General features: G+C 33.0%; 3 protein-coding genes and 1 long non-coding RNA gene across 9 annotated transcripts; 2 read left to right on the top strand and 2 right to left on the bottom strand.

Annotated features, from left to right (window-relative positions):
- LOC105167070 (eukaryotic translation initiation factor 3 subunit F) lies at window positions 476-4,305 on the bottom strand. Of its 2 annotated transcripts, none has more exons than XM_011086631.2 (6): window positions 3,935-4,305; window positions 3,502-3,581; window positions 2,571-2,800; window positions 1,784-1,905; window positions 1,579-1,692; window positions 476-989 (listed from the first exon to the last, which is right to left on the bottom strand). In XM_011086631.2, the coding sequence occupies exons 1-6, from the start codon at window positions 4,154-4,156 to the stop codon at window positions 885-887; spliced, it is 873 nt and encodes a 290-aa protein (XP_011084933.1). In that variant the 5' UTR covers window positions 4,157-4,305; the 3' UTR covers window positions 476-884. The 2 variants fall into 2 exon arrangements, with proteins under 2 accessions (XP_011084933.1, XP_011084934.1); XM_011086632.2 differs by having other exon boundaries at window positions 476-974; window positions 3,935-4,298.
- LOC105167069 lies at window positions 6,074-11,032 on the top strand. Of its 5 annotated transcripts, XR_848223.2 has the most exons (5): window positions 6,074-6,234; window positions 6,520-6,684; window positions 7,133-7,188; window positions 7,408-7,581; window positions 10,757-11,032. It is a non-coding gene; the product is annotated as an uncharacterized LOC105167069 (long non-coding RNA). The 5 variants fall into 5 exon arrangements; XR_002287491.1 differs by having other exon boundaries at window positions 6,520-7,188; window positions 7,430-7,581; XR_002287488.1 differs by having other exon boundaries at window positions 6,520-7,188.
- On the bottom strand, window positions 15,724-17,799 carry LOC105167068 (probable aquaporin PIP1-2). Its single transcript, XM_011086630.2, has 4 exons — window positions 17,376-17,799; window positions 16,864-17,159; window positions 16,595-16,735; window positions 15,724-16,151 (listed from the first exon to the last, which is right to left on the bottom strand). Exons 1-4 carry the CDS (start codon window positions 17,704-17,706, stop codon window positions 16,059-16,061), a joined length of 861 nt encoding a protein of 286 aa, XP_011084932.1. The 5' UTR covers window positions 17,707-17,799; the 3' UTR covers window positions 15,724-16,058.
- LOC105167067 (glycosyltransferase family 64 protein C4) lies at window positions 22,136-25,308 on the top strand. Its single transcript, XM_011086629.2, has 5 exons — window positions 22,136-22,617; window positions 23,630-24,026; window positions 24,469-24,632; window positions 24,752-24,822; window positions 24,914-25,308. The coding sequence occupies exons 1-5, from the start codon at window positions 22,430-22,432 to the stop codon at window positions 25,072-25,074; spliced, it is 981 nt and encodes a 326-aa protein (XP_011084931.1). The 5' UTR covers window positions 22,136-22,429; the 3' UTR covers window positions 25,075-25,308.

The raw sequence follows: 26,237 nt of genomic DNA, 5'->3' as shown, positions 1-26,237 counted from the left end.
CCAAAAACAAATAAGACACTATTTCAAAACACCACCAAACCTCCAAATAAAAATCAAAGCAAACATTCACCACGGTGATGGGCGAAAAATGAAACCACACACTATCAAGGTTGTTTGACAAGATGGCGCTGGGTAAGAAAAATGCATGAACTTCACCAATCCCAACCTTTTTCTGTAAATCAACTTCACCAATCCAGTCATGGGCACGGGGTGTAAATCCCGAAAAGCATGAGACCGAACATAACATGATCATAAATTGTAGGACCAATTTTATAGCCAGTCATACATACACTTGATACACAAAAGTAGTATGTGTTGAATCTTCCAATTCGTGCTTACCTTTCTCCATTTTTTTTTTTAGATAATGCAACTTAGTTAATTAGGGGAAGTATTTATTTTCCACATTCGCATAGCACATATTTAGAGAAGAGAATATCAGATGGAGATTAAAACAATGTGTAAAAAACATAGAGGATGAAAAGTTAGCATGTGGTTTCAATTTATTGGTGAAAAAATTAAAAAGAATATATAATCGAATGGAAAGAATGTTGTGTACACATTTCCACTGCCCATACTGGACTATGAAGTCATGCACAGGTTGCCAATGCAGTGCAATAGTGGAGATGATACACATGCAAGTCTTATGGTTCCCTATCCTATTCCCTCCATAAATAACTACTAAAGGCCATTGGAAAATGTCATTTACTCTCTGCAAAGAGGGAAAGGAAAAAAAGTAGAAAGTGTGGTAATGTCTGTTTAACCAGAGCAAGGCAAAATTTCCCTCGTTTGGATGAGGAAGAAACCACTCAAACTGTCATTCATCAACTAAGACATCAGACGAGCTACCGGAGCAAGATCTCATCAAAGCAAAACCGCAAAATGAGTTACAGGATCTGAGCAGCCGTATTCAACTTTTCTGCTACGCTGAGTTGTGTGCTTGTAATGCTAGACAAATAAAGCAACAGCAGTTGGTCCTGCAAGTTGAGAAACTTTGAAATAAGATGAATTCAGGTCACGAATAATTTACCTACAATGGAGATTTGAATTGCAAAATTGAAAACAATGAAAATATATCCCAAGTATAGCCCATGACATCATTATTTCGTTTGATTCTAAGGTTTTTACTTGAGTTTCAAGACTTCCAATTTTTATTCTCACTAATCATTTATAAGTTCAATCGCCAAATTTAAAGATTTCCCCAGTGTTCTTTAGCTGTGTTCATGATTGTCTTTCCTAAGTTTCCTGATGGCCACATTAGAAGAACAATGATATCCCTGGCAAGATCCAACTTGATTTCCAGTTTGTATGGTAAATCAATCAATCAACAAGTTACCTCTGTTTTAATCCTTTCTTGACAATAAGAACAACATGATGTAATAGAACTATTCCCTCTTGATATTCTTTACCAATATTTTTGCTTGATTAAACTCTACTTTTGGTTCCCTATTTCAAAATATTGGCCTGTCTTATTTCTCTAAAAAGATGTAAAGCTTTCTCCAAATAGTAATTAAAGCAATCGCAAGCAAGTGCCTGATTAAAATAATGACAACGCTTCATGGGGGTGGAAAGAGTTGATACCTGTAGACTATCATTCACTAGCTTATTGAAAGCATGCGGTGATAGCTTCGGCAGGGATGCTATGGTATCTGATATGAATCTTCCTATTTTACTATCACGGGCAACACGATCCTCCTGAAAGGGGCAGAAAAGTAAGCATCAACATGATGAGAAAGGGCCAGAAAATAAGAACTCAACCGCATGGAGCCTTATACAGCTATCCTACCACAACATCATCTACATATTTGTAGACATCATCTATTAGAGCAAGCAACCGTCCCATTAAAGCTTCCATTCCTTCGATATCATTGGGAAGCTTGTCAACATTTGTTGGCTTAAGTACGTCAACTGCAACATACAAAAGCATTCAATATTTGCCACCAATATGCAAATGCTACATATTCAACCTAATTTGTATCAAGATAAGCTGATCATTAAGTTACCAAGTGACACATGAACATGTTGTGGCCAAAATCTTATGCAACATTCTCAAAGTATGAATTGTCAGTTACCACAATCAGTATACTTGCTCTAAATCATGAACCATGTTTCAATCAGAAGTATAGCCACAACATAGGAGCCAACAACTCATAAATACACATCCATGGAGATTGGAGGAGCCTCTGCGTTGACAGGATGAGCCAGATGGAAAAGTCAAGGTCAACACAATAAACCAAGGGAATAAAGTTAGGTCATAAAGGCAGTCGAATAGGTCAGTAAACATGAAATTTATGTCTACATAACGCAGAACCAACCAAAACTAGTGAATATCATATTTATGGTGCCTTAGAAGTTAATGAATAACAGGAGATATACACTACCTTCAAAAGAATTCAAACATAAACCCTGAATGTGGGCCCTCCTTCATGCAATCTCACTCGCAAACGCACACATACCCCCCCACTCCTACCCCTCCTGTGGCACAAGGACATCCATGCATCACATGCACAGAAAAATAAGTAAACATGCTTCTGCGGATGAAATGACGACTTAAACAAAGAATAGATACATACATCCAACCTTCTCTGCCTCAACCATGCGTAGGTCCAATGGAACTTCTTGAAATTGTGCAGCAAGATGTTGATCTCCGAGAGATAAATTAATAGCAACAAAAGCCTTTATTGTAGTCTCCCCATTTTTAAACTCAGTATCCACAGTCAAATGAACAGGATTGCTAGCTTCTCTAGAGTAAAACTCATGGATCAAAGCACTGCTGCCAGTGACTTCAAAACCAGTTGAAAACCTATTAAAATGAACAAGTATCATAAGCTCATAAACATTTTCCTGACTAAGAAGTTAAGCGCTAACTTCATGATATCAGAAAACTCATGCACACTATCAGATCAATTATTTCTTTGCACGGAAAGCTGATAGAAACAAGAATGAAAGTAAAAATAAAAATCACATATTAACTTAATTTTATTTATTAGAAATCAGATAAAGCATAAATAAAAAATAACAATGAAAATTAAAATTTTCGAAAATACCAATCTGCACCAGAAAAGAAAAAGATAGATCGGCCCACCACGCCTAGCCTAGGCGAGTACCAAGTACCAAACCATGTGGTCCTGGGCTAGTGGACCAAGCAGGACCCCAAGTGTTCACCCATAGGACCGGCCCAGGACAAGCCCTCTTCAAGGCGCCCCTAGGGCAATCCAGCTTAAAATTGACCAAGTTGGCAACTTAACGGGCCGGTCCCAGGCTGGATCAGTCTGTTCCCCACTTCAACTGGTAAGACATTAACAAAATAAATGCAGAAGTTGCTTCAGCCTCCAATCACAAATGTATATCATAAAGTGGAAATGTGGACTGCATGGCAGATATGAAGAATTGCATCTCGAGAGAGTCATAAAGGTTTATATTTCACAAACAAACTATTATCACATAGCCAGTCAAAAGTCAAAACAAATAATAGAAAAAAGCTAAAATTAATAAGACAAATACCATCCAACAATGGCTTCCTTTGGATTCACCTTCTGGTGGGAGGACAACATATTGTGATGATAATCAATATCCAGCGCAACCTAAACCAAAATGAACACATATTAACAAACATAGACTGCACTCTTACCATTAAATTATGAAAAAAGAAAACAGAAAATCTTAATAGAAAATTCCAAATACTCAAACTTTATGCCACTCTGCCAGTATCACCAGACACAGAACATTGATAGAAGCCAAAAATTGAAATACAATAGTCGCAATCTCTACTGAGCGAATCCAAACAACATGTTCGCCTAAAGAAGCTACAGCTAAAATCTATCTCTGTGTAATAATGCAGACAAAAGAACAACCCACTAATAGTAATAATAAAACAAAACGAAGTGCATGATTTTTTATTTCAAAAAGCAAAAGTTAAAAAAAAACGCCGAATAACCTGATCCAGTGATTCATTATGGGGAACAGCGTAACAATTGCGGATATCAACAGTGCCGTCAGGCAAAATAGATCCGAGGAGAGTGCCGATGACGCGCTCCGCGTGGTCGGGTCTCCTCACATAGCAGTCGCAGACGTTGAATATGACCAGTGGATGAACCCTGGCCGACACCCTTGTCGCCGATGGTATCAACTGCAACACCGTTGGCCCGATAGACGCCATTGTGATTCCGTAGCGGGGGGAGAGAGGGAGAGAGAGAGAGAGTGCAGGGTTTATAGTTGCAGTATGAATAGCTAAGAACAAGAGACTAAGAGAGAGAATCAACAGTGAGTATTGATATAGAATTGTGAATTTTGGTGAATATTGATGGGCCTATTATTTAGGATCCACTGCCATCACTTTTGGATTATTTATTCCTTGTTTCTTATATCCTTCAAGTTCTAAAATTGACTTTGCCTCCTCTTTAATCTCCATAAAATGAATTTTGCTTATAAATTTAACAAATTTTTAATTTAAAATTGTTCTTATTTTACAATTCACGCATCCCGTAAAATCATCATAAATCTTGATCTGCTGTTGCATTAATCTACTGTTATTAAGAAACTACTGTACTTTTTGCCTATATCTATACTAATATAAAAAGAGAAGAGGCTCAATATTCATAAATGACGGTTGATGACGACATTTTGTAAAGTAAAAAATATCTTTCAACTAATAAGATAACTAACTTATTCAATTTTTCAAATTATATTCAACTAATAAGTTAGTTTTTATCTTTCTAATTTAATGTAGTGGTTTGTATATATTTATTTTATAAATATATATAATTTAAAATATTAAGAATAAAATTTAGGATTAAATACATTTTAGACCCCTAAACTATACATATTATCTCATTTACACCCCTAAAGTATTGAAAGATAACAAAGACACCCCTAATAAAATAATTTGACATTGATTGGATAAAAATGCCCTTCCTACTTACTCCTATACATTTTTTTTTTTTAATTTCTAAAATATGCTTTATTAATATATCTCCTCCAAACTATTTTTAGTGATTTAAAATTTTAGACACATTTTATTTTAAAAATAATATTTATAATTTTTTATAAAGCATAGAACACGGAAAATACTTACAAGCTCAATATATGAAAATATGTTTTATAAATTAAATAAATTATGTCAAACAGTACATATAAATATGTGTCAATACATAATGCATATAATACTATAGAAAAAGTATGTAATATAACTTATAAAACTTTTATGCAATTATATGTCCACATAATAAAAGTATATCATATAATTACTTAAAAAATATCAAATATTATATTAATTATACTATAAATTTGTATAGTTTACAATATTATATGTTTAATTTAATATTTTAAATTTGTATTGATAATTAATTTTTTAAAATATCAAATATATATAACAACACAAGCAAATATTATGTAAATTTTATACCAATTATGTAATAAAATATAAGAATTGTAAATTTATGGACTTTATACAGATTCTAAACTCAATATAAAAATCATAAACTTCGATTATTGTATATTCTAAACAAATTTTTTTTTATAATAATTCTGATTATATTTACATAAAGTAATGGAGAAATAAAAATCGTGATATGATAAGTATAGAATCAACCAATAATATTAGTGATAATAATATTTCATATCAGTGGAGAATAACATAATTATGAATTCTATATACGGATATTTTGTTCGATTACCAAAATAAATCTTTTTTATTTTTGTATATGTGGGTGAATTATATTAACATATATTAAAATTAAGTTCAAATATATTAATACCTTATGTTATTTATAAAATTATTGATATATCTTTTTAAAAAAGTGTTAATATAAAATAAATTGATATATAAATTTTTATCACTGAATAGAAAATATACTTATAATTACAATAATAACCTAAAAAAATATAATTATAATTTTACAAATGCCAAATAATACAGAGGCCCAAATAATGTTATACTCATTTTATCTATTAAGGCCCAATTTCTATTTGTTATTGAACCTTACTTAAAAAGAGAGTAATCGGCCCGGCCCAATTGAAAGTAAAATAGAGTTGTAAAAGTCCACATTTTGTTACCGTTGTAAAATGCAAACACACACTAACACTCTATAAATATGGAAAATTCGCTGAAAATGCAATAGAAAAAAAGCAAGGAAAAACAAAATTCATTCGATCATTTCTAACGTGCTCATCATCTGAGGATGCTGCATTCCTCCGCCGACAGCCCCCGCCTCCAGCCTCGGTTTCTTCTTTATTTAGGTAAGGATCTCTTGAAAGTCATCAACTCAAAGCAAGTGTTTTCTTTCGTTTTCTTTTTTTTTCTTGAAGTTTCTTGATTTAGGGTTCTTGAAGTTTTAAAGCAATTGTGAAATTAAATGTATCTTGGTTAAAGGAATTTCTCTGTCCGACGGAATATTTGATATGAGTTCTTCTGGATGATCATCGAATTCTTGAATTACACACACGGTCTTATTCTTTTTTTTCCCCTATCCCTTTTGAGGTTCTGGTTTAATTATTTCAAGGTTCTTGAAATTCAACTACTAGATGGGTTCTCTTGTATGCTGTCGATTTCTACTCCGGAGGATAAGGGTGCGGGATTAAATGCAAGAATTGCAGTGGAGGCATTGATGTTGGTCCACAACTTGTGAGGAGAATAGCCAAGACGACTACCATCATTGGAGATTCTCAGGGCTCTTTCCTTTGGTTATGGTTGTTTTTTTCATTTGATTATATTCTGTGGTGATGTTGTGATTTTGGTTGCTGTAAAGCACTTGGTATGAATTTTGCTTGTTTACCTATTATCAGTTATGGCATGAAGATAAAAAATGAGGAGAAAATTCACACTCGGCTTTTCTGCTCTCACATCACTAATTCTTTGTGTTTCTCAACGGATATTATTATATTTTTTCTGAACTAATAAACTGGTCATGTTTATCTGTTATTGGTATTCACATCTTGACGCTTCTTTCTTAAAACAGACGTAACTTTGCTTATTCCACTTGCATCCTGTGTGTCTTCCAAATTCGTTGTACATTTCTAGATATTTTTCTATCATTTTGCTTTAGTGATACATAGAAAATTCGCTGAAAATGCAATAGAAAAATAACAAGGAAAAACAAAATTTAATCGTTCATTTCTAACGTTGTCATCATCTCAGGCTGCATTCCTCCGCCGACAGCCCCCGCCTCCAGCCTCGGTTTCTTCTTTGTTTAGGTAAGGATCTTTTGAAAGTCATCAACTCAAAGCCAGTGTTTTCTTTCGTTTCTTTTTTTCTTGAAGTTTCTTGATTTTTTAAAGCAATTGTGAAATTAAATGTTTCTTGGTTAAAGGAATTTCTCTGTCCGACGGAAAATTTGATATAAGTACTTCTTGAAGATAATCGAATTCTTAAAGTACACGGTCTTACTCGTTTTTTTCCCTATCCTTTTTGAGGTTGTGGGTTAATTATTTCAAGGTTCTTGAAATTCAACTATTACATGGGTTCTCTTGTATGCTGTGGATTACTACTACGGAGGACAAGGGTGTGAGATTTAAATGCAAGAATGCCAGTGGAGACATTGATGTTGGTCCACAACTTGTGAGGAGAATAGGCAAGACGACTCCCAGGTCAGTTAAACTTTTTATAAATCATATTTCAAACAATTAAACTCTTCATAACAGTGTTGAAGTTAACAATCAAGTTAATTGCTTTTATTCAATTAAAGAGCTACTGTTTAAACCAAATGATCGTTGTAAGATAACTATTTATACTTTAATTTACTATATTTATTACTTCAGAAATATAACATGCAGAGAAAAAGGATTAGGTGCAGAAGCAAAGCAGATAGAAAATTCTTGGCTTGTTGCTATTTTTTGTTTGCATTGGAATCAGCCAATTGCACATACAGAGTCTTGGCTTCTGTAATGTTGAAAGCAAACTTCATGCATGTTTATATATATAAGATGTAGTTGGGAAAACCAGAGGAATCACAGCTTTTGTTGTTTGGTTGTCAACATGTAATGACTAGTCTCTTCTTTTCTCTTGATTAATCGCTCTTTTTAAAATTGGCACAACATCAACACAGGAAAGAGTCTGTTCTTTCTAAGAAGATAGAATTGCCAGGAAAACAGGATGAATTGTTACTTTGAAAAGCACTTTTCTGTCTGGAACCATGTATAAATTGATAGCTTTTCCATCAATTTACCTATCTCCTCTCTTATTGTGTATACGTGATTCATTGAAATCTAAGTGCCATCCATGCACTCTCTCGTACTCTTATTGAAGCTTAATTTTAAGTATCTTAGTATTCTCTTGGGACTGTGAGGAAACTTCCTAAACCATTTAATGGAGCAACATATATTTTCTCTTAATTACCATCTAGCAAGGTGTCTTCGTTATGCAGTATCTGATTTTATGCCTTTAAATTAGAGCATGCCACAATGATGTATCTGTAGTTGTTTTCTTTCATGCCTTCATAAATCTGTCTTAATGCAAAGAATATATGTCATATTATTTATAGTCGTTTAGAGAAGTGTTGTTATTGGTAATTTAGCAGGATGTGTTGAAAGCACTTTACTATACTTTTGATGCATAGCAATGCGGTCAACTAATTGGTCCCTTATCCATTTTTATTTCAGTTGGTCATATTATATCGATTGTGTGTGAATCAAAAGGTTAAGTAGGATTTAAATGCTCAATATATGTTGGCTGCTAAAGTGTGCTTTTTGACGACATTTTAGAACCTAATGGTGGCCTACTTATCTTCATATTCCTCTCTTCAAGTTTCTAACTCAAAAGTAACCGGTGCCCCTATTAGTTCTTTTTTGTCAAATTTTCTTGCATATTTTGAAATCAAGAAGGTTGAACCATTGATTTTACACTTTGTATAAATCGAACCCAATATTTTACTGCTTTGATTTCTTTGAAAAGCCACGCAATCACCGTTTTCATTTGGAAAGAAAAGAATTATGGATTTTTTTGGCTGTTCCAAATGTGAAGGATGCAAGGATAGGGTTGAGACCTAAATTGGAGAATAAACCCTCCTCTCTTTTTGTAAATTTATTCTTGGTTCATTTATTGTGTTGGGTTTTCTTTTCATGCGCTTGCCTTTAAATTTTTTGTTTTTAATACATTTGACATTCTTGTATGGATTTGCAAAATCCATATTGGTTCATGTTATTAGCCTCTTATTTTTGCAGGTGTATCATAGAAAAATTTGTTGAAAAATCTATATCATTCAATCATGAATTATTTTATTTGTGAACTTTGATGATTTAATTCTATGCTAAAATGCCAAATGGTTGTCTAGATGCCAATTTAAAATTCCTTTTCAAGAGGACTTGGTAAATCTTTTGTGAGTATTGAAATTTCATGAGTTGATAAATGGTTTTTGAGGAACACATAGTTTTGTATCTTAAATAGTGCTTGAGAAACTTTCTAATTTTTATTTTTAAATAATATTATTAGAAATTGGTTTTTTTCCACTTAAAGATTTGTTTTCATGTTCTCAAAATCAGTTTTTATCTTTTACTTAAAAATTTATTTTTCTTGTCAAGTGTTTTACAATAAACTCATATTTTCAGAATCAGCTTGAAGCTTGAAGTGCACTTACAAATATTGAAGACTAATAAACAAAATATTTTGATTAGCAATAGATGAAATCATTTAATTGTTTTTGAAAAGTCACATGTTTGGACTTTAAGTGAAATAATTTGTTGAATTTTATTTTCATAAAAGTAACAGACTTTGAAACAATTTTTGAAACATTTTGAGAAGCATTCAGTTTATTAAAACAATTTTTGAAACATTTTGAGAAGCATTCAGTTTATTAAAACAATTTTTGAAACATTTTGAGAAGCATTCAGTTTATTATTTCTGGTCAAATATCATTAATCGCCATATTTGTCTGGATTTTCAAAAAAGTACATTATTAACTTTTCTTTTGATAAATGATTACTCTATTGAAACTTGTCAAGATGTGTTGAAAATTCTTTTAAGAAATTTTTACCAGTAATTTTAAAACGAATAATGTGATTGGCATCTAGAACCGTTGTGTAATTTAGCATATGATATTTTATTTTTGAAGTTCACGAATGACCTAATTTGTGATTGTATGCTATAGAATTTCCACCAATTTTTAGATACACCTGCAAAGTTAAGATGTCGATGACATGAACGAATATGGTGTTTTTGTAAAATTTGTACAAGAATCTTAAATGTATGACAAACAAAAAGTTTTTAGAAAGCAACATGAGAACAAAACCTAACATAATGAACAAACCGAGAATAAACCAACAAAAATAATGGAGGGTTATTTCTCATCTAGGCCTCAAATCCAAACTGTCTTGCGCCCGTCATATTTAAAGCGGTCCCAAAATTCGTGATTCTATCGCTTCCAAATTAGAATGTTGAGAACGTGAGGGTTTCATAGAAATCAGACACTTTTGGGTTTGAATTATACAGAGCAAATTGCAATGGTTTCAACTTTACTTGATTTCTAAATATGGGAAAAATTGATAAAGAAGAAATTGATAAGGACAAATGTTGCTTTTTTGGCTAGAAAATGGCAGAGAGGAATAGATAGATGTATAGGTTATCATGTGGTTTTATATGATGTCAAAGTTGCACTCTTTGTTAAATAGTCAATATGAAACAGTTGAGTGTTTGAATTTTCTATTTCAACCTTTAAATTCTCGCATAGTCTTAGAGAGAAGATGTTATTTATGTAAGTTGTTATTGCACGTCATTATATTGCATGTTTTTCTCTTTAATTGTTGATTCTGCACTTCTTTGTTCTTTCAGTTAACAACTTAATGCCGGTGGAGATGATCTTGCACTAGTTTTCATGTCCACTCGCTGATTTGGAGTGTGAACCTTTTGCACCAGTTTTAATGTCGATCGGGTTCAAGTAGTTCGAAGTATGAGCTTGAAGAAACCAGCGACCATCTTTATTGAAAATAAGAATCAAGTGTATTTGGTACTTCGGCCTTCTTTGTACTATGTGAAAAATTGTTGCCTGCTCCAACGGGTCTGGCTTCTTTCTTAACCAAAGAAATGAAAATTTTGATTCAAAATCAATTTATAGCTTTATATTTATTGCTTGATTAACTTCCAGAGCATATCAAAATCAGCTCAACTCAACATTATATATAAGTTGGTACATCATTGAAACTCAAATGGACTGTTTGTTCGGAATTTTTTTTATATACTTCTACCATTACCCTACTTACAATTGGAACACTTTTGAGCTCTATTTACCATACGGAGAAACCCCTCCAAGCAAAAACAAATAAAAGAAAAGAAAACTTCTTATTATAGGTAGTCATAAAATATATTAAATTTGTGATATTATTTATGTTTTTGTCATCGAAACAATAGGATCATACAATTATATTTTCAAAATAAATTGATAATAATTATTTTAATTGATAAAGAAATTATTTACTTCTATTATTTGGAATTCACTTTTTAAATTTAATTGATACTAGTCAATAGAATATATTTCTAAAAATTAAAGTTTTGTATTTCGTATTTACCAATAATTATATTTCATTATTTTGAATCAAGTCAATTAATATGAAAATAGAAATAGTAATATTCACAATAGTAAAATAAAAATAATTGGTTAAAGCTCCTTATTTTGGAGAAGTTTCATTTAATAAAAGATTAGCAATATAACTCAATAAGAGTACAATATGAAAATATACCCCAGTAAGGGTACGAATGTTTTCTTACAATAGGAATAAACACTTGAGAGATTCTCACTATTTTATATTTATCATAAGGTACATTTTATTAGAATTCTCAAAACGATACGCATCCATTATTTTATGAAAATTTTTAAAATAATTATCTAATATTAATATTCAAATAAAATCAGTTAGTCGGGAAGCCACTTGATTTAAATTTTTCATTAATACTTTATATTTATTAAAATTTAGGATATTTATTCTATATTATATTTTTATTTCTTAAAGTTTGGATTAGTATTTACCTGTTACTCATATACTATTCATTTTAAATTTTATTGTGCCCTCTAGTATATTATGATGAAAATCAAAAGTATGTGAATTAAAGTACAATCTCAAAATAAATTTCTACTTTTCATATTAAAATAAAATCAAGGAAAAATCATATTTTTGTTCCATATGTTAGATACTTTTTCAATATAGTCTCATTTGTTATGATCTTCTGGGAATTGCATCTCACAAATCGAAAAATTTCTCAATGTTAGTTTTTACATGCATTTTCCATCCGACAATGAACTAAAAATGGATAGAAAATGTACAAAAAATGATAAGATGACATTTAGATAGTTTTCAATTTATGAGATGCAATGTGAAAATATCGTGATAAATGGAACTAAATTCAAAATGCCCTAATAATGAATGAAAAATGCTAATGACTCCTTTAATAATTGGTTGAAAAATGCATTTGAAGTCTAAAATAGAGTAACTTTTAACAGGCCTAAAATAGAAAAACTTTTAACTTACGGAATGCAATATAAGAAAACCGTAACAAATAGTACTAAATTACAAAAAGACCTAACATATCGGACAAAAAATATAATTTTTTATAAAATTAACTAGTTAGAAGCCATCCATTTTTTAAATTTTTCAAAAGCATTTCTAGTTTAATAAGATTGATCATTTTTCTTTAATATTTCGTGATATTTATTCTTTCATATATATATATATATATATATTTAATTTTTGAAGTTAAAGTTAGTATTTTATATATTATTCTACTGCTATTCATTTTAAATTACTATATATATAGATAATATAGATATGGATTGGTAAAAATATCACTAATCCATCATATGATAGTGCAAGAGTGTGGTCAGTATATTATCATTTTGATCTTAGCCTGTCAAAATTCCATCGATTTTTATTTTTTTTAATGATAGATAAATTTATGTAAACATAAATCACCATATTTCCATGATCTTAATGTGTATAATAGCAATTAATTTTCATAGGAGGACTCTATAATTTGAACAGAGCCCACAAAAAACAACGTTGAATCATACTCGTGTATGCCTTTGCATATATTTTGATAATTGTCTGAAGATCACAAACCTCCAACCTGGAAAATTAATGCTTATGTGGCCTCAAGAAAGAAGATAAATAAAATGGTCAACAAGTGCATCAAAAAATTGAAGTCTACAGCAGTCCTGGATAAGGACTGTGATCTTAGGGCTGTTGGAACAATGCTGAAAAAAACATAGGTCCTTGCTTTTTCAATTTTAAAGTCTGTATTGATACTCATGGTTGGGGAAAAGGAAAGATCAAAGTAAAGAAATTCTTCGCCCAGCAACTTCCGCCTGTATATGGTACCATAGACAAACTATGACCCATAATTCAATCTCAGATTCACACTAGGGTTGGTAGAAATGAAATTGGTTCAAAAGATTGAAGAAATTTTCTGTTGATTTTGGATTTCTTTTCTTTCTTTAGGGATTTGGGGATTAGGGGTTTTTGACGAGAGGAAATTGGGAACTTTTAATGGACTCTCGCAATTCTATTCCTTCTCTCTCACACACATCAACTCCAACTGCCGGCGATGATGGAGCGGCCAGCGACAATGACATCGGCGGTGATGGGGGCTGTGATAATGAGAGAAGTCGTGTTGTTTTTTCAAACAATATGAGGCTGTTAGAGAGTGGATCGAACTCGGCGATAGACGCAAATCAGGTCACGATTGTAGATTTGGCCAGTGACAATGATTGCTCCTCCTTCACGGAGAGGGCGGAACTTGAATCCATATCGTTTAACTTTTCGGAGTTTTTGAAACTTGCTCACACAGTTATTGATTCTAGCGACTTGCAATCGATGGAGGCTCTTAGAGAACCCAAACACAAGTGGACTGCGCGCTTTGGAGAAGAAGCTTCGAAGCGTTGTTTTCCGACTGTTATGGCGCGACCTGCTACACCGATGGTTAACATGGAGAGGAAAAAGGAGAACCCAATTGGAAAGATGAACAGTTTGCAGGAAACTACAATTTTCAATCAGACTGCAAGTGATCGGACTCCGATGACTATTGCTGGTCGGTTGGATATTGCTGAACGTACTGCTGACGTGGGAACGCATGAGGCTGACGAAACTGCTGTGGATGATGTGGCATCGATTACGAATGATGGGGCGTTTCTTCATGAATTGGCTGCTGATTGTGCAGCAGCAAAACAGGACATGGCGCCTGAATTTGTAGCAGATATAGATATTGATTTGGATGATTTGGCAGCAGAAACACAGGATATGGCTGCTGATGTATATGTACATTTGAACCTAACAAAATGAGGATATTCGTAATTAAAGCAAATATCAGAAAAATCCCTTGTAATCTACTCTATTTTTTTTATTTATCTTAATATTATGCCTGGTATAATAAAATTCCATTTTCCTCTCTTCATAACATTTTATTTGGACTAGATTTTCTTTAGTATTACATTAATTCAATTACTAATAAAAAATTAGAATAATTTTAAATTCAAATAATACATCAATATAATTATATACCGAGTTATAATAATTTATATAAAATTAAATAAATATCCATATAAATTGAGATAAATGCGGACGCATTATTGAAATGATATTTGGGCAACAAAGAACATGTGGTTTGAGGGCAACGTCACATCCATTTGTTGTAAACCACTTTGGTACATAACAAACCATCTTTTGCTCTCATCCCCACCATTACCACTTCAATCATTTTCTTCCAATTATAACATCATTTTTGCACCCGCCAATCTCCGCCGTCGAAATCCGACAATATACACCTCACTCACCATCCAAATTTCACAAACATTTATGAACGTAAGAGCTTCACAAACAAATTTATTACCTATAGAAAAAAGAACTTCACCACTCGACAAACCAGTACATGCACACACCAAATCCACAACAATCCCATGTTCATACTTGTCATTTTTCTCTAAATTAGTCAAGTTATGCGGTCCGAACAACTACTTTTTGATTTTCAAAGAACTAGAAGGTTGTATTCTATTTCTTCACTTGCTCTTCTCCTGCCTACATTATTCTCTTATCTGGGCTCAATTCAATTTTATGGCTATGATTGCTTGGGTTTTTTCTTCTAAAGATTTTATCATAGAATATATTTTATTTTAAAATCAGTATTTATTTCTGAAGTTTTCAAATTATATATATTAAATCACGTAATATATTGTTCTTTATTTTTATTAGTAACATGTCAGTGTCCTGAATTTACATATTGAATTTTTTATTGTAAATTTGGTTGCATATTCAAATTAATATATACACATTATGTGTACAAAAATTATGATACCTATTTTATCTTTAAAACAAATTTATACGCATAACATATATATATATATATAATGCAATAAACAAAGTACAATACAATTTTGATTATATATATATGTTATGCAATAAACAAAGTACAATACAATTTTGAATAGAGAATCGAATCCACTGAATTTCCCATTAGAGCCGCCCGCTGATTGATTTTTTATTATAAATACTAGTCTATCTTCTATTCCATTCAACATACACATGCCAAGTGTACAAAAATAACATTATATACTTTATTCTGAAAAAATATTTATACACATCATATGTAAATATTAAATAAAATAAAATTTACAATAAAAAATTCGATGCAGTCCCAAAAGATGAGTTATCATTTTTCTCAAGTGACCCCTACAACTCAGCACAGCCACTTGCACATCACCCTTTTAAGCAGGAAAACGAAAGAAGATGGAAGAAGGTAGGGTTGGTCGGCCAAGGTATTATAAATTACGACAACTTCTCATTCCACAGCCACATAATAATAATACATTACAAATGATACCCAAACCCAATCCTACTTCGATTGGGCAGCAGCACATTAGCTGGACTTTCATTGAATAACCAAAAGCCCCCCCTTTGCCTGCCTTATCATCACATAATTCCTACACACCTAATACGTACATACAACAAACGGAATTGACAAAAGAGGAAACTGAAAATTACAACATTGGATTTATTTTTTGTTTTGTCTTTGTCTTCTTCATCTTCATATTCTTGAAAGAACGGCCACAGCTTGAAGATCAAAAGGGATTGTTTTCTTGTGATGGGAAAGTTCACTTGGACTTGAATGGGATGGCCCTGATCACCACCTGGTGGTATAGAGCTGCGAGCGCTGCCCCGATGAATGGTCCGACCCAGAATATCCACTGCACATGTTGTAATGTTGATAGTGAGAACAGGCTTTTCGTGATCAATTTATATGTTTTTGTTGAATTTACGAAATAGCTATACTTATACCCTTTAAAGTTCAATCATATTATAAGGATGGTATTTTATTTAGGAAAAAACTTTATTGCCGTGCCGTGCCGTGTGTATGTCAAATGGAGTAGGAGATGTAATTCAGTTTGCAACAGATGTGTATGTTAAACGGAGTAGGAGATGTAATTCAGTTTGCAACAGAAAATCCGATCCTGGAAATATAGTTATCCATTGTCTAACCCTGAAATTATAGTGTTGACGCTACTCTTATCTTATCGATGGAATCCAAAGGAAGTCCCCATTCCAAATCATCCAATTAACCATGCGAAACTACTAATTCAAGCTCATTATAAATTTATATCTCAAGAGTAAGTCAAGAATTTAAGCTCACATGATCATCCCAAGCATGGCTCTTGTTGTAGATGATGGCTGCTCCAAGACTCCTGGCGGGGTTAATACCGGTACCGGTGATGGGGATGGTGGCCAAGTGCACCAAGAACACTGCAAACCCAATAGGCAATGGTGCCAATATCTGCAAAATATCATCCAATTTCACCCTTAAATTCAACCAATCATCCCAAATTGTTCCTAATTAATCTTAGCATCAGTAGCAAGCAACTAAAGAAAGCATCTTGAGATCGAATACGCATAAGTACTCACGGGAACATGGGAGTCCCTAGCGCTGCGCTTGGCATCAGTGGCAGAGAAAACGGTGTAAACGAGCACAAAAGTACCGATGATTTCAGCACCAAGGCCGTCACCCTTGGTGTAGCCATGGGCAACAGCGTTGGCACCACCGCCCTTGGTCTGATACAGAGTCTTGCCGAAGCCCTTCACCACACCCGCACCGCAGATGGCACCTAGGCACTGCATCACCATGTAGAACAATGCCCTTGTCAAGGATAATTTCCTTGCCAAGAACAGCCCAAATGTCACTGCAGGATTGATGTGTCCTCCTGCAAATAGCAAACAATTCAATATTCATCCATCAATTACTATGAACTTGAACTCTTCAAGCTAATTTCTCAATATGTATGTATTACTCCGTTACAAAGTTATCATATCTCCAAATTTCAAGATTATGAAACACAAACATTTCGACTTAATCATAAACATATCAAAGAACCCTCGTGAGCAAACAACCAACAGATAGAGATCAATCTGGTAATTACCTGAAATTCCAGCAGTGCAGTAAACAAGGGCAAAGATCATGCCACCAAAAGCCCAAGCAATGCCTTGAATACCAACAGTCGAGCACTTGGAGTCAGATTTGCTAACCCCCATGACAGTCAAAATGGTTATGTACAAGAACAGAAAAGTCGCAATAAACTCAGCTATCCCAGCTCTGTAAAACGACCAAGAAGTCAGCTCGCCCGGCTCGAACAGAGGCGCCGGTGGTGGCTCCTTGTAGTCCTTGTCCTGGCTCTGTGCCGCAGTCCCGATCGGCTGCCTCTCCGAGAACTTGTTAGCTCCCAATCGTACATCCTCCTCTTTGCTCTCCATCCTCTTCTCTCCACAAAAACTCAAGAAAATTCCAAGTTAAATACAAAACTGTATAGAGTAGGAGTTGGCTGTGTAGTGTTTGGTGTGGTGAGAAGAAGATGAGGATAATATATAGAGGAATAGTGGGAGGGGGATGGGCCCACCTCACTTCCATCGATGAGCTAATTTTCATTATGATACAACCGACCATTAATCATTCAAGGCTTCTTCTTTTTTAAAATTTTATTTTATTTTTTTGGTCTTGGAAGTGCAATTTTGATTTCTGTTGGAATGATGAGGACGACGTTTGATGGGAGTGGGGTTAGGGAGGTGGATAGATCCTATCCGAGGTGGCGGAATGAGGTCCATATGTTTGTGTAACGTTCACTTGTGATGATGCTGATATGAATAAGAGTGGTGAGTAGTGACCACTGACCACCGCCCACACTTGGATTTTCTAGCCTCCCTCCCTCCTTTTTCTTTTCTTTCTATTTACAAATAATTAAATGTTGTAATAATGTGACATAGGGATTTGAAGATTAGAATCTGACAATTTGAATATTGGTAATAAGTACGAGAGTAGGTGTTCACTGTTGAGTATTTTTGTGGTTGCCCACTCTTTGATTAAAAGGAAAGAGAGTGGTAGAAAAGTTGAACAAGTGGTGTAATATTAGGGTGACTGGTGGGCAAAGGCCTATTTCAATGTTTTTAACGTTTGGAAATTGCATGCCATGCCATACCACCAAATCCTACCATGTCAGGGAGACAGAGGTCCGAGGGGGCGGTGGAAGTCGGGGTCGCCGCCGCTGTTCCTTTTCACGTTTCATCACACTACTTCTTGTCTTGCCCACAAAAGATTTAATGTATATACGTGAAATATACTATTACTTCTCATGGTTGTTGATGTAACAATTTCATATGTTATTTCATTCAATATATACATGATATATATATAAATATTAAATAAAACATATAATAATAATATATTTATACACACAATGTATATATATTAATCAAAATAAAAAATTCAATCCACCGTGTATAAGGTGAAATGAGAAATTATAAACAATAAAGCACAACCTCGACTCGCCAATTTAAATTGTCCTAATAGTTAAAGTTGGATCCCCACAATTTAGATTGAGTCATGAGTTTTGAATTTCACTAAAGTGTGACTACTAATTTTACTTATTATTATTATTTATTTAATAATATTAGTTATATTGATATATTTATTAAAACGATATTATTCAATTGCCCGAATTATTAAAACATCGATACAATTATGTAATAGTGTAATTACCATTTTTCTTAAAAAAGGAAATATTGAAAATTGAATTTCAACTTTTGTTGTTGGTGTCGGTAAATGGCATGCTTGGCTCATTGCCCCTTCTCATCCAAATTATTATAAAACAGAATGACTTTTCTTCTGCCCCAACTCGGATTTAATTCAATTTTCAGTTTTCTATTATAATTTGTGAATGTGGTTGGCTCAATTAAAAAAGTCCATGTCACATATATATATATATATATATATTGCATTTAATTGTTAGTGGTAGTCTATTTTCTTGAAAATGATAATATAATTGACTTATATATTCAATTCAAAAAATTAAAATATTATTTATGCATGAGATAGCAAAATATTTAAATTTAACTATAAAGAGAATTAAGTAAAATATTTGAAGGTCACGATTTCACGTCCCAATCACTACCTAATATTAGTGGACAAATAAATCAATGAATAATTTGAGGCGGTGCCTAATGCTGACAACACCCTACATTATTTATTTATTTTTGGTAAATTATTATTTTATTGTTTTATATATACATGCTATTACGTAGAACTTTTTTTATAATTTTGATAAGAAGAATTACACAATTACCGAAATACCCCCCTATTTTCAGCATAATCACTGTACCCTATGACTGCCCCTATGACTGCGCAAGATGGGACCCACTGTATAATTGCAGCAGTGGCGGCTACAGGTCCGACAGAGGGTGACGTGGCGCGCCTTCACTGGAGCCACGTGTAACGCATACAGAGGGTATCGTACCAGTATAAATACCCCCATTTATGGTATTTCAAATACGCTTTTATCACCTACTTTTACCGCCAATTTATGCTCTAATTCGATCCCTTTATCTTATTTTCGACCCCGCCTTTTCTAACTTAAGTATCGGAGGGCCATCGCCGAGGGCTTCTCGGCTAGTCTGACGTTTGCTGTGTTCTCAGGATCCACTCCAGGTAACTTAAAAGAAGGATTTAGCGATCACGACCCAGCTATTCGACCTAGCGACCCCGATCCGAAAATCCTAATTTTGAGCGACCTACATCAAATTTATTTATTTCAAAGCATATTTTACTACATTTATGAAACATAAATATATGTGTGTATAATATGAAATACAACATTAATTCATCTATACTAATATTTAAAAAGAAAAAGAAAAAAAATATTTACACTCAAACTACAGTCAATAACATTGACACACTAAATTTTAAATATGATAATTTTTATACCCATGATTTTAGATGTCTATCTATACTGATATAGAAAGTAACGACCTTCTACCCTTATAAACGATGGTTAATGATACTGCTACATCAATTTTTAAATATTACAATATTCATAATTAAAAAAATAAAAAATTTAATTGTGATTCTTTTGTTTTTGTTTTTAAATATTAAAATATACATATATAGATACCACGTGGCACGATGGCCGGTATTAATAATAATGGAAAGTGAATATTCGTGCCCTGGTTGGACCATCATTTGGTGTGTCTGTGAATTGAGCTGGTGATGATCTCTACCAATCATATAATTGAGATTTCCCACGCTGGCATCCTTGGCAGCATATACAATCAATGATTAATACCCATTTGCTTATATTAATCACATTTATTAGTTGGTAATTACAGGATAACATAAATTAATCTGCATTATGTTTCGATTATGAAGGCAGAATAACCTTGAAAATTAGTGGTGTCTTGTCTCTTTTGTTTTGTCGATTCCATGTCTATATTAAAGACAAAGAACTAAAAAAGAAAATGTATATAAATGGAGACTTATAGCTTGACAATAAATAGGTGATTAATATTATGTTAGTAGGGTGTTTGGCTGTATTCATTTTTTAAATTGATATATCTTTTTATAAATATAAGTTATTTAAGTGTTGTAAAAACATCTTGTTTCTGAACTTATATAATTTATTTATTTTTTTCAAAACAAGATTATTTTATATTATTTAAAATAAGAGTGATGCTATTTTAACCAATTGATTGAGGGTCATAATTCCTTTTTAAAATGATTATTTTATTTCATTTATATTGAAATGAATAAACAAACACACTTAAATGAGAGCCCAATTAAAGTTGGGCTAAGGTAGTGGGCTTGGATGGTTAGCAAATCTTTTAGACTCTCTCGGCCTAATCTACAATAGAAAATGTCAGTTAATTGCTTGACCCACCAACTTTGTTTTAATGCACGTGAGATAGATGTGAATTGGCATTTGCATGGGTCAGGATTTTATAAGCTATCGCTTGTGTACTTCATCATGGATAAATGATAATGATAATTCAGACCTATGGAGAGAATAAAGTGGTTTTTCCCTATTTTCTTCAGACCTATGGAGAGAATAAAGTGTTTTTCCCTATTTTCTACACTATTTTATCATACCTATAATATTTTTTAAACAAGCAATATTTCTTGCTAATTATTTATGACAAAAAAATTTGTGGGAATATTTAGATTTTCACAAAATTTAAGTTAGTTCAACCAATTAATTGTTGATAAGCATCCATTTTCAAGATTGGAGGTAGATGCTGCTATTCTCTAGACTCTCTTTACCTCTAGGGACACACTATACAAATAGGTTTTTATGAATTCCCTCTAACCTACTAACTAATTCAAAATTCAGTCCAAATTTGCATTCATTTTTTTTGAATTTTTGGGGACTAAATTATGTTTGATCCAAAATTTAACTAATGAACAATGCAACCATTTATTATGTATAATTATATTCATATTTTTTGGTTACTTCTCTCCGGATATATATCTACCAAATCATAAATATTATGGATACTTATATTTATATTTCTTAATTTATGATTTATTTACATAAATTATTCTTATTTTTTATATAATTATAAACAATTGACAGCTAAAAAATATGAATTATTCGTGTAATGGTATCGATTTTTTTTAAGATGTGTGTATTTTTTGAAAAACAAATAAGAGTGATTTGTACGAATAGATCATAAATTAGGGGTAAATATAATCATTTTTAATTATTTATTATCATATTTTTTTTATTTAAATATAGAAATCTTTGGGTATCTTAAAAGGGGAAAAAAACTTGGATTAAAAAAAATAATTTTTTTCTAAAGGAAAGTATTAACTTTAAAAACATTGAAAAAGACAAAAGAGAAATTGGGGAAAAGGTAACGTTAATTAACGAACTTCCTAAATATCATTTGCCCTGTCTTTCTCTCTCTCCATACCTCTCAATATATGTCTCATCGCGTATGCGACTGTTGAACTCAAGGGCGAAGGATGACGTCATCGCCGCCCTGAACTGATCGTCGCCGCCGTCCCTTCAACTCACGCACCCCTTTGTTTTATGGAATCTTCACCGCTCGAAACCAATACTCCCCCCACTGACTCGACTTGGATCGCCCGGCGAGTCGCTTAGTAACGCCATTTTTTCAGACAGCCTTTGTTCCGTAAACTACAGGCGATAATATGAGGACAAGCCTTTTCAGTCGGAGGACGATAAGGCAGGGAGCGGTGTTAGCCGTCGGATCGGCGAAGATAAAGCTGTTGCTGGCCTGTTGCATCTTGTTCACATTAATCGCGCTCTCAGGCCGCACGACGTCGTTTATGGGATGGAAGCAATACGCTGGTTCTCTTCCCCGATCCTCTCTCCCTCGGTACGATTCTGTTAAATCGTCTCAATTTTCGTATGATTTGCCGCCGTCTTCTAGTTCAAAATTCATCGTTAGTTTGCACCAATCTGTATCTAATTATTGGATTGGACTATTAAATGCTCTGGATCTTATTATTCTTTTTGCTGGAAATATTGATCTTGTTTTCTTGCTTACGTATTTTAATGTCTTACTTACTCTTTTAAGTGATTGCCCTTGTAATTATCCTTGGTATATAGTATAAACTCCAAGAGAGAGAGGAGTAAAAGTTAGGACAAGTGAAGAATTCATACTTATTTTACTTTTTGGGTTGTAAAACTAAAAGGATTATCGGATTCACTCGGTTGGTATTTTACCATACCTGGGCATGATAGAAGTAAGCAGTGTTGCCCAATCATTCTTAGCATCTTCTTTATATGCAACTGTTTTTCCAGTTTTCTGATTCTTGATAGTTTATAGTACACCCCTTTGGTTCATTTAGCAGTTTACAATTTTAAATAATATCTGAGTGCTTTGCTGCTTTTGTTTTCACTTTTTTTAGCAATTTACAGTTTTATGGAATTATTATATATTCAGAACTGTAAGCACTTGACGATCCGCGGTTCGGGGGTTGTTTTCTGCACTAAGTATGGACAAATACGTCCTTGCTTGACTGAGGCATGAGTTTGTCATGAGTTCTTTAGGAGCTCATGTCTCATTTATCCTGGCAGTTTGTTCCTTTTAGATTTCGGCATCTCTCTCTTTAACTAAACAGGTCAAATATAAAAAATTGCTCTGTCCATGATATGATTCTCTAGAATTTGGACGTTGGCAATTTAGTTGTGTGTCTATATTGAGAATTTGCAAAGGATTGCTTTGGAATGGGAAATAATTCTTTGGATGTGTAGATTTGCATTTATGCATGTATGGACTTACCAGTTTCTGTCTCTATGTATCTATGCATGTGCACACACAGACATGTACAAAAAAGTAGTTGAGTAGTTGATCTTAACTAATTATCACTTTATACGTTGTGCAGGAAAGGATATACCTTATTGATTAACACATGGAAAAGAAATGATCTCTTGAAGCAGTCCATATCTCATTATGCATCATGTCCTGGGCTTGATTCCATACATATTGTGTGGAGTGAGCCTGACCCTCCTTCAGAATCTCTTATCAACTTTCTAAACCATGTTATAAAGTTGAATTCCAAGCATCATCGAGAAATTGTGTTGAAATTTGATATTAATAAGGAAGATAGTTTGAACAACAGATTTAAAGAAATCAAGGATTTGAAGTCTGATGTGGTCTTTTCAATTGACGATGACATTATATTCCCATGCACAACGGTAGAGTTTGCTTTCAGTGTCTGGCAAAGTGCACCAGATACGATGGTGGGATTTGTTCCTCGTATTCACTGGATTGATAAATCGGTATGTACTCTATGATACTCACAAAGATCTGCAAAAACAACAGTAAAGTCTAGGTAGATGAAGTATGTATCATTTGCCTACAATTCAGATTATTTTTCCATAATATGTCAAATTCTAAAAAAAGTATCTGGATGTAATATTCTAAATACCTTAACTTATAAAGATCACTCATGGAAAAGTACCTTTCAGTCATGATCAAAAGCTGATTGGCTCTGTATATAGTACATTAACCCATTTAAGTTGCTGCATGGACATTGGTTGGAGAAACTCTGTTATGAAGTGGATGCAACTTAAGTTGGCACTTAGAGACACCTGATGAATTTTGTGAGGCCGTTTATAGTGCTGGTGTAGTGCTCCTTTTGAACAGCCACTCTCTTGGAATATAATATCTGTCTGGATCATTAGTTCTTGCGTTAAATTGTCTCTTTTCTTGTTGTCTCAGAATGGCAATCAGGACAAGTACACTTACAGTGGATGGTGGTCTGTTTGGTGGACGGGAACGTATAGTATGATTCTCTCTAAGGCTGCCTTCTTTCATAAGAAATATCTCAGTATGTACACTAATGAAATGCCATCATCCATTCGAGAATATGTCACCAAGAACAGGTTCTTATTATTCTCAAATGATAATTAGTACACTAACTTTGTCTTTTATTTCAGTTTTTCATTGCTCCGTCTCCTTTCCTAACCATAAGATGTTTTTCCTAATTGCTGTTATCTACCAGAAATTGTGAAGATATTGCGATGTCTTTCCTCGTAGCTAATGCAACTGGGGCTCCTCCTATTTGGGTGAAAGGTAATAAATTTGTTTGCTCGACCTTCTTTCCTCTTAAGTATTTTATTATATTCTCACAATTTACATGTACCTTATATTGCGTGGTGTATAGGTAGTATATTTGAGATCGGTTCGACCGGAATTAGTAGCCTGGGAGGGCACCACGAGAAGCGGACGCAATGTGTTAATTGGTTTGCAGCCGAGTATGGGCGGATGCCGTTGGTATCCACTTCGGTGAAGGCCGTGGATAGCCGTTGTAGCTGGTTTTGGTGATGAGGTCTGGTTTCTCAGCCGTTTTCACCACTCATTTTGTTCACTTCACACATTCCAAATCTTACCAGTTCCCACGTTGTAACTTTATTGCCTTACTAAATTATTGTCAAGTGGTGATAGAAACAGAATTACTCCATTCACGTAGGTTCCCTTGTACTCTTGTACTTCAGTGTAGTTTTTATGAGTAGCAAATGGTCAGGTTTAAGTGGGTTCTATGCAAAATGCATTCATTCAGCTCAGTTTCTCAAAAATTACTAATTTATTATTCTCAATTGAAATAATTCAACTTAAAATATCATAATAATACAAGGATTAGTTCCCGTAATGATGATTGACGTGCATTTGAATTTTCAACGATTATTTTTTAAAAAAAATAATTACACCCAATTTGTTTTTACAATTCACCAAAATTTGTTGAGTCTTTCTTCTTTGGAATAAAAGAACAATCTATCCGATTATATTCTCCAAATAATCAATTACTTAATTCAAAAGTTAAAACATTATTAAAGTAGAAAAAGTCCTCGACTGAAAAAGAAATTACACTTTCTTTTTATTTATTAGAATCATAATTATATCAATATTTCAGTACATTAAAATGAAATAAATATTTACCCATATATTTAGTGCTACTCAAACTCATTATTTTGATCCTGTTCAAAAAATTTCAATCATAATCACTGGACTGAGATATTATTGCTAGAATAAATTAGACTGAATAAAGAAACAATCTTGCATCCCAAAAATTTTAATTTATACTATTTCCTTTTTTCTTAGCCCTACTTTTTTTTGAAGTCATAGATGTCATATTCATATGATCCAATCAGTACTAATGGGACAAAGGTTTCCCGGTTCAATTTTCTTGTGTCCCAAATTTGATTGAAACTTTATCTACATCTCTGAGTTACCAAAATTATTAAAACTCAAATACAGATATCCTTTCTCCATTCATTATATCAATTTTCATGTATAATGTCATAAACATTATCCTCCCTATGTGTACATTATTCACATCATTTTCTCCAATTTGATCTCACATTTGTCTAACAAATACAAATATATATATATATATATATATATATTTAAAATGATTTGTACATTTAATTGACATTTTTGCACAATACTCGATTACATCCCACAAGAATTTATATTGAGATTAAACGATT

The sequence above is a fragment of the Sesamum indicum genome, linkage group LG7 (genome assembly GCF_000512975.1).
Source record: "Sesamum indicum cultivar Zhongzhi No. 13 linkage group LG7, S_indicum_v1.0, whole genome shotgun sequence".
In the NCBI taxonomy this organism is placed as follows: Eukaryota; Viridiplantae; Streptophyta; class Magnoliopsida; order Lamiales; family Pedaliaceae; genus Sesamum; species Sesamum indicum.
This window is presented reverse-complemented; position numbering and strand designations above follow the sequence as displayed.

Bases quoted from the DNA above. Each gene is read 5' to 3' on its own strand.
- LOC105167070 (XM_011086631.2), bottom strand. From the start codon at position 4,156: ATGGCGTCTATCGGGCCAACGGTGTTGCAGTTGATACCATCGGCGACA. The intron at 2,801-3,501 runs GTATTTGTCTTA...TCATTTTAATAG, and splicing joins AAGGAAGCCATTGTTGGATG to GTTTTCAACTGGTTTTGAAG. The intron at 1,906-2,570 runs GTATGTATCTAT...TGTATGTTGCAG, and splicing joins TGAGGCAGAGAAGGTTGGAT to TTGACGTACTTAAGCCAACA.
- LOC105167068 (XM_011086630.2), bottom strand. From the start codon at position 17,706: ATGGAGAGCAAAGAGGAGGATGTACGATTGGGAGCTAACAAGTTCTCG. The intron at 17,160-17,375 runs GTAATTACCAGA...TGCTATTTGCAG, and splicing joins CTGCACTGCTGGAATTTCAG to GAGGACACATCAATCCTGCA. The intron at 16,152-16,594 runs GTGAGCTTAAAT...CAACATGTGCAG, and splicing joins GCCATGCTTGGGATGATCAT to TGGATATTCTGGGTCGGACC.
- LOC105167067 (XM_011086629.2), top strand. From the start codon at position 22,430: ATGAGGACAAGCCTTTTCAGTCGGAGGACGATAAGGCAGGGAGCGGTG. The intron at 22,618-23,629 runs GTACGATTCTGT...TACGTTGTGCAG, and splicing joins CCCCGATCCTCTCTCCCTCG to GAAAGGATATACCTTATTGA. The intron at 24,823-24,913 runs GTAATAAATTTG...CGTGGTGTATAG, and splicing joins TCCTCCTATTTGGGTGAAAG to GTAGTATATTTGAGATCGGT.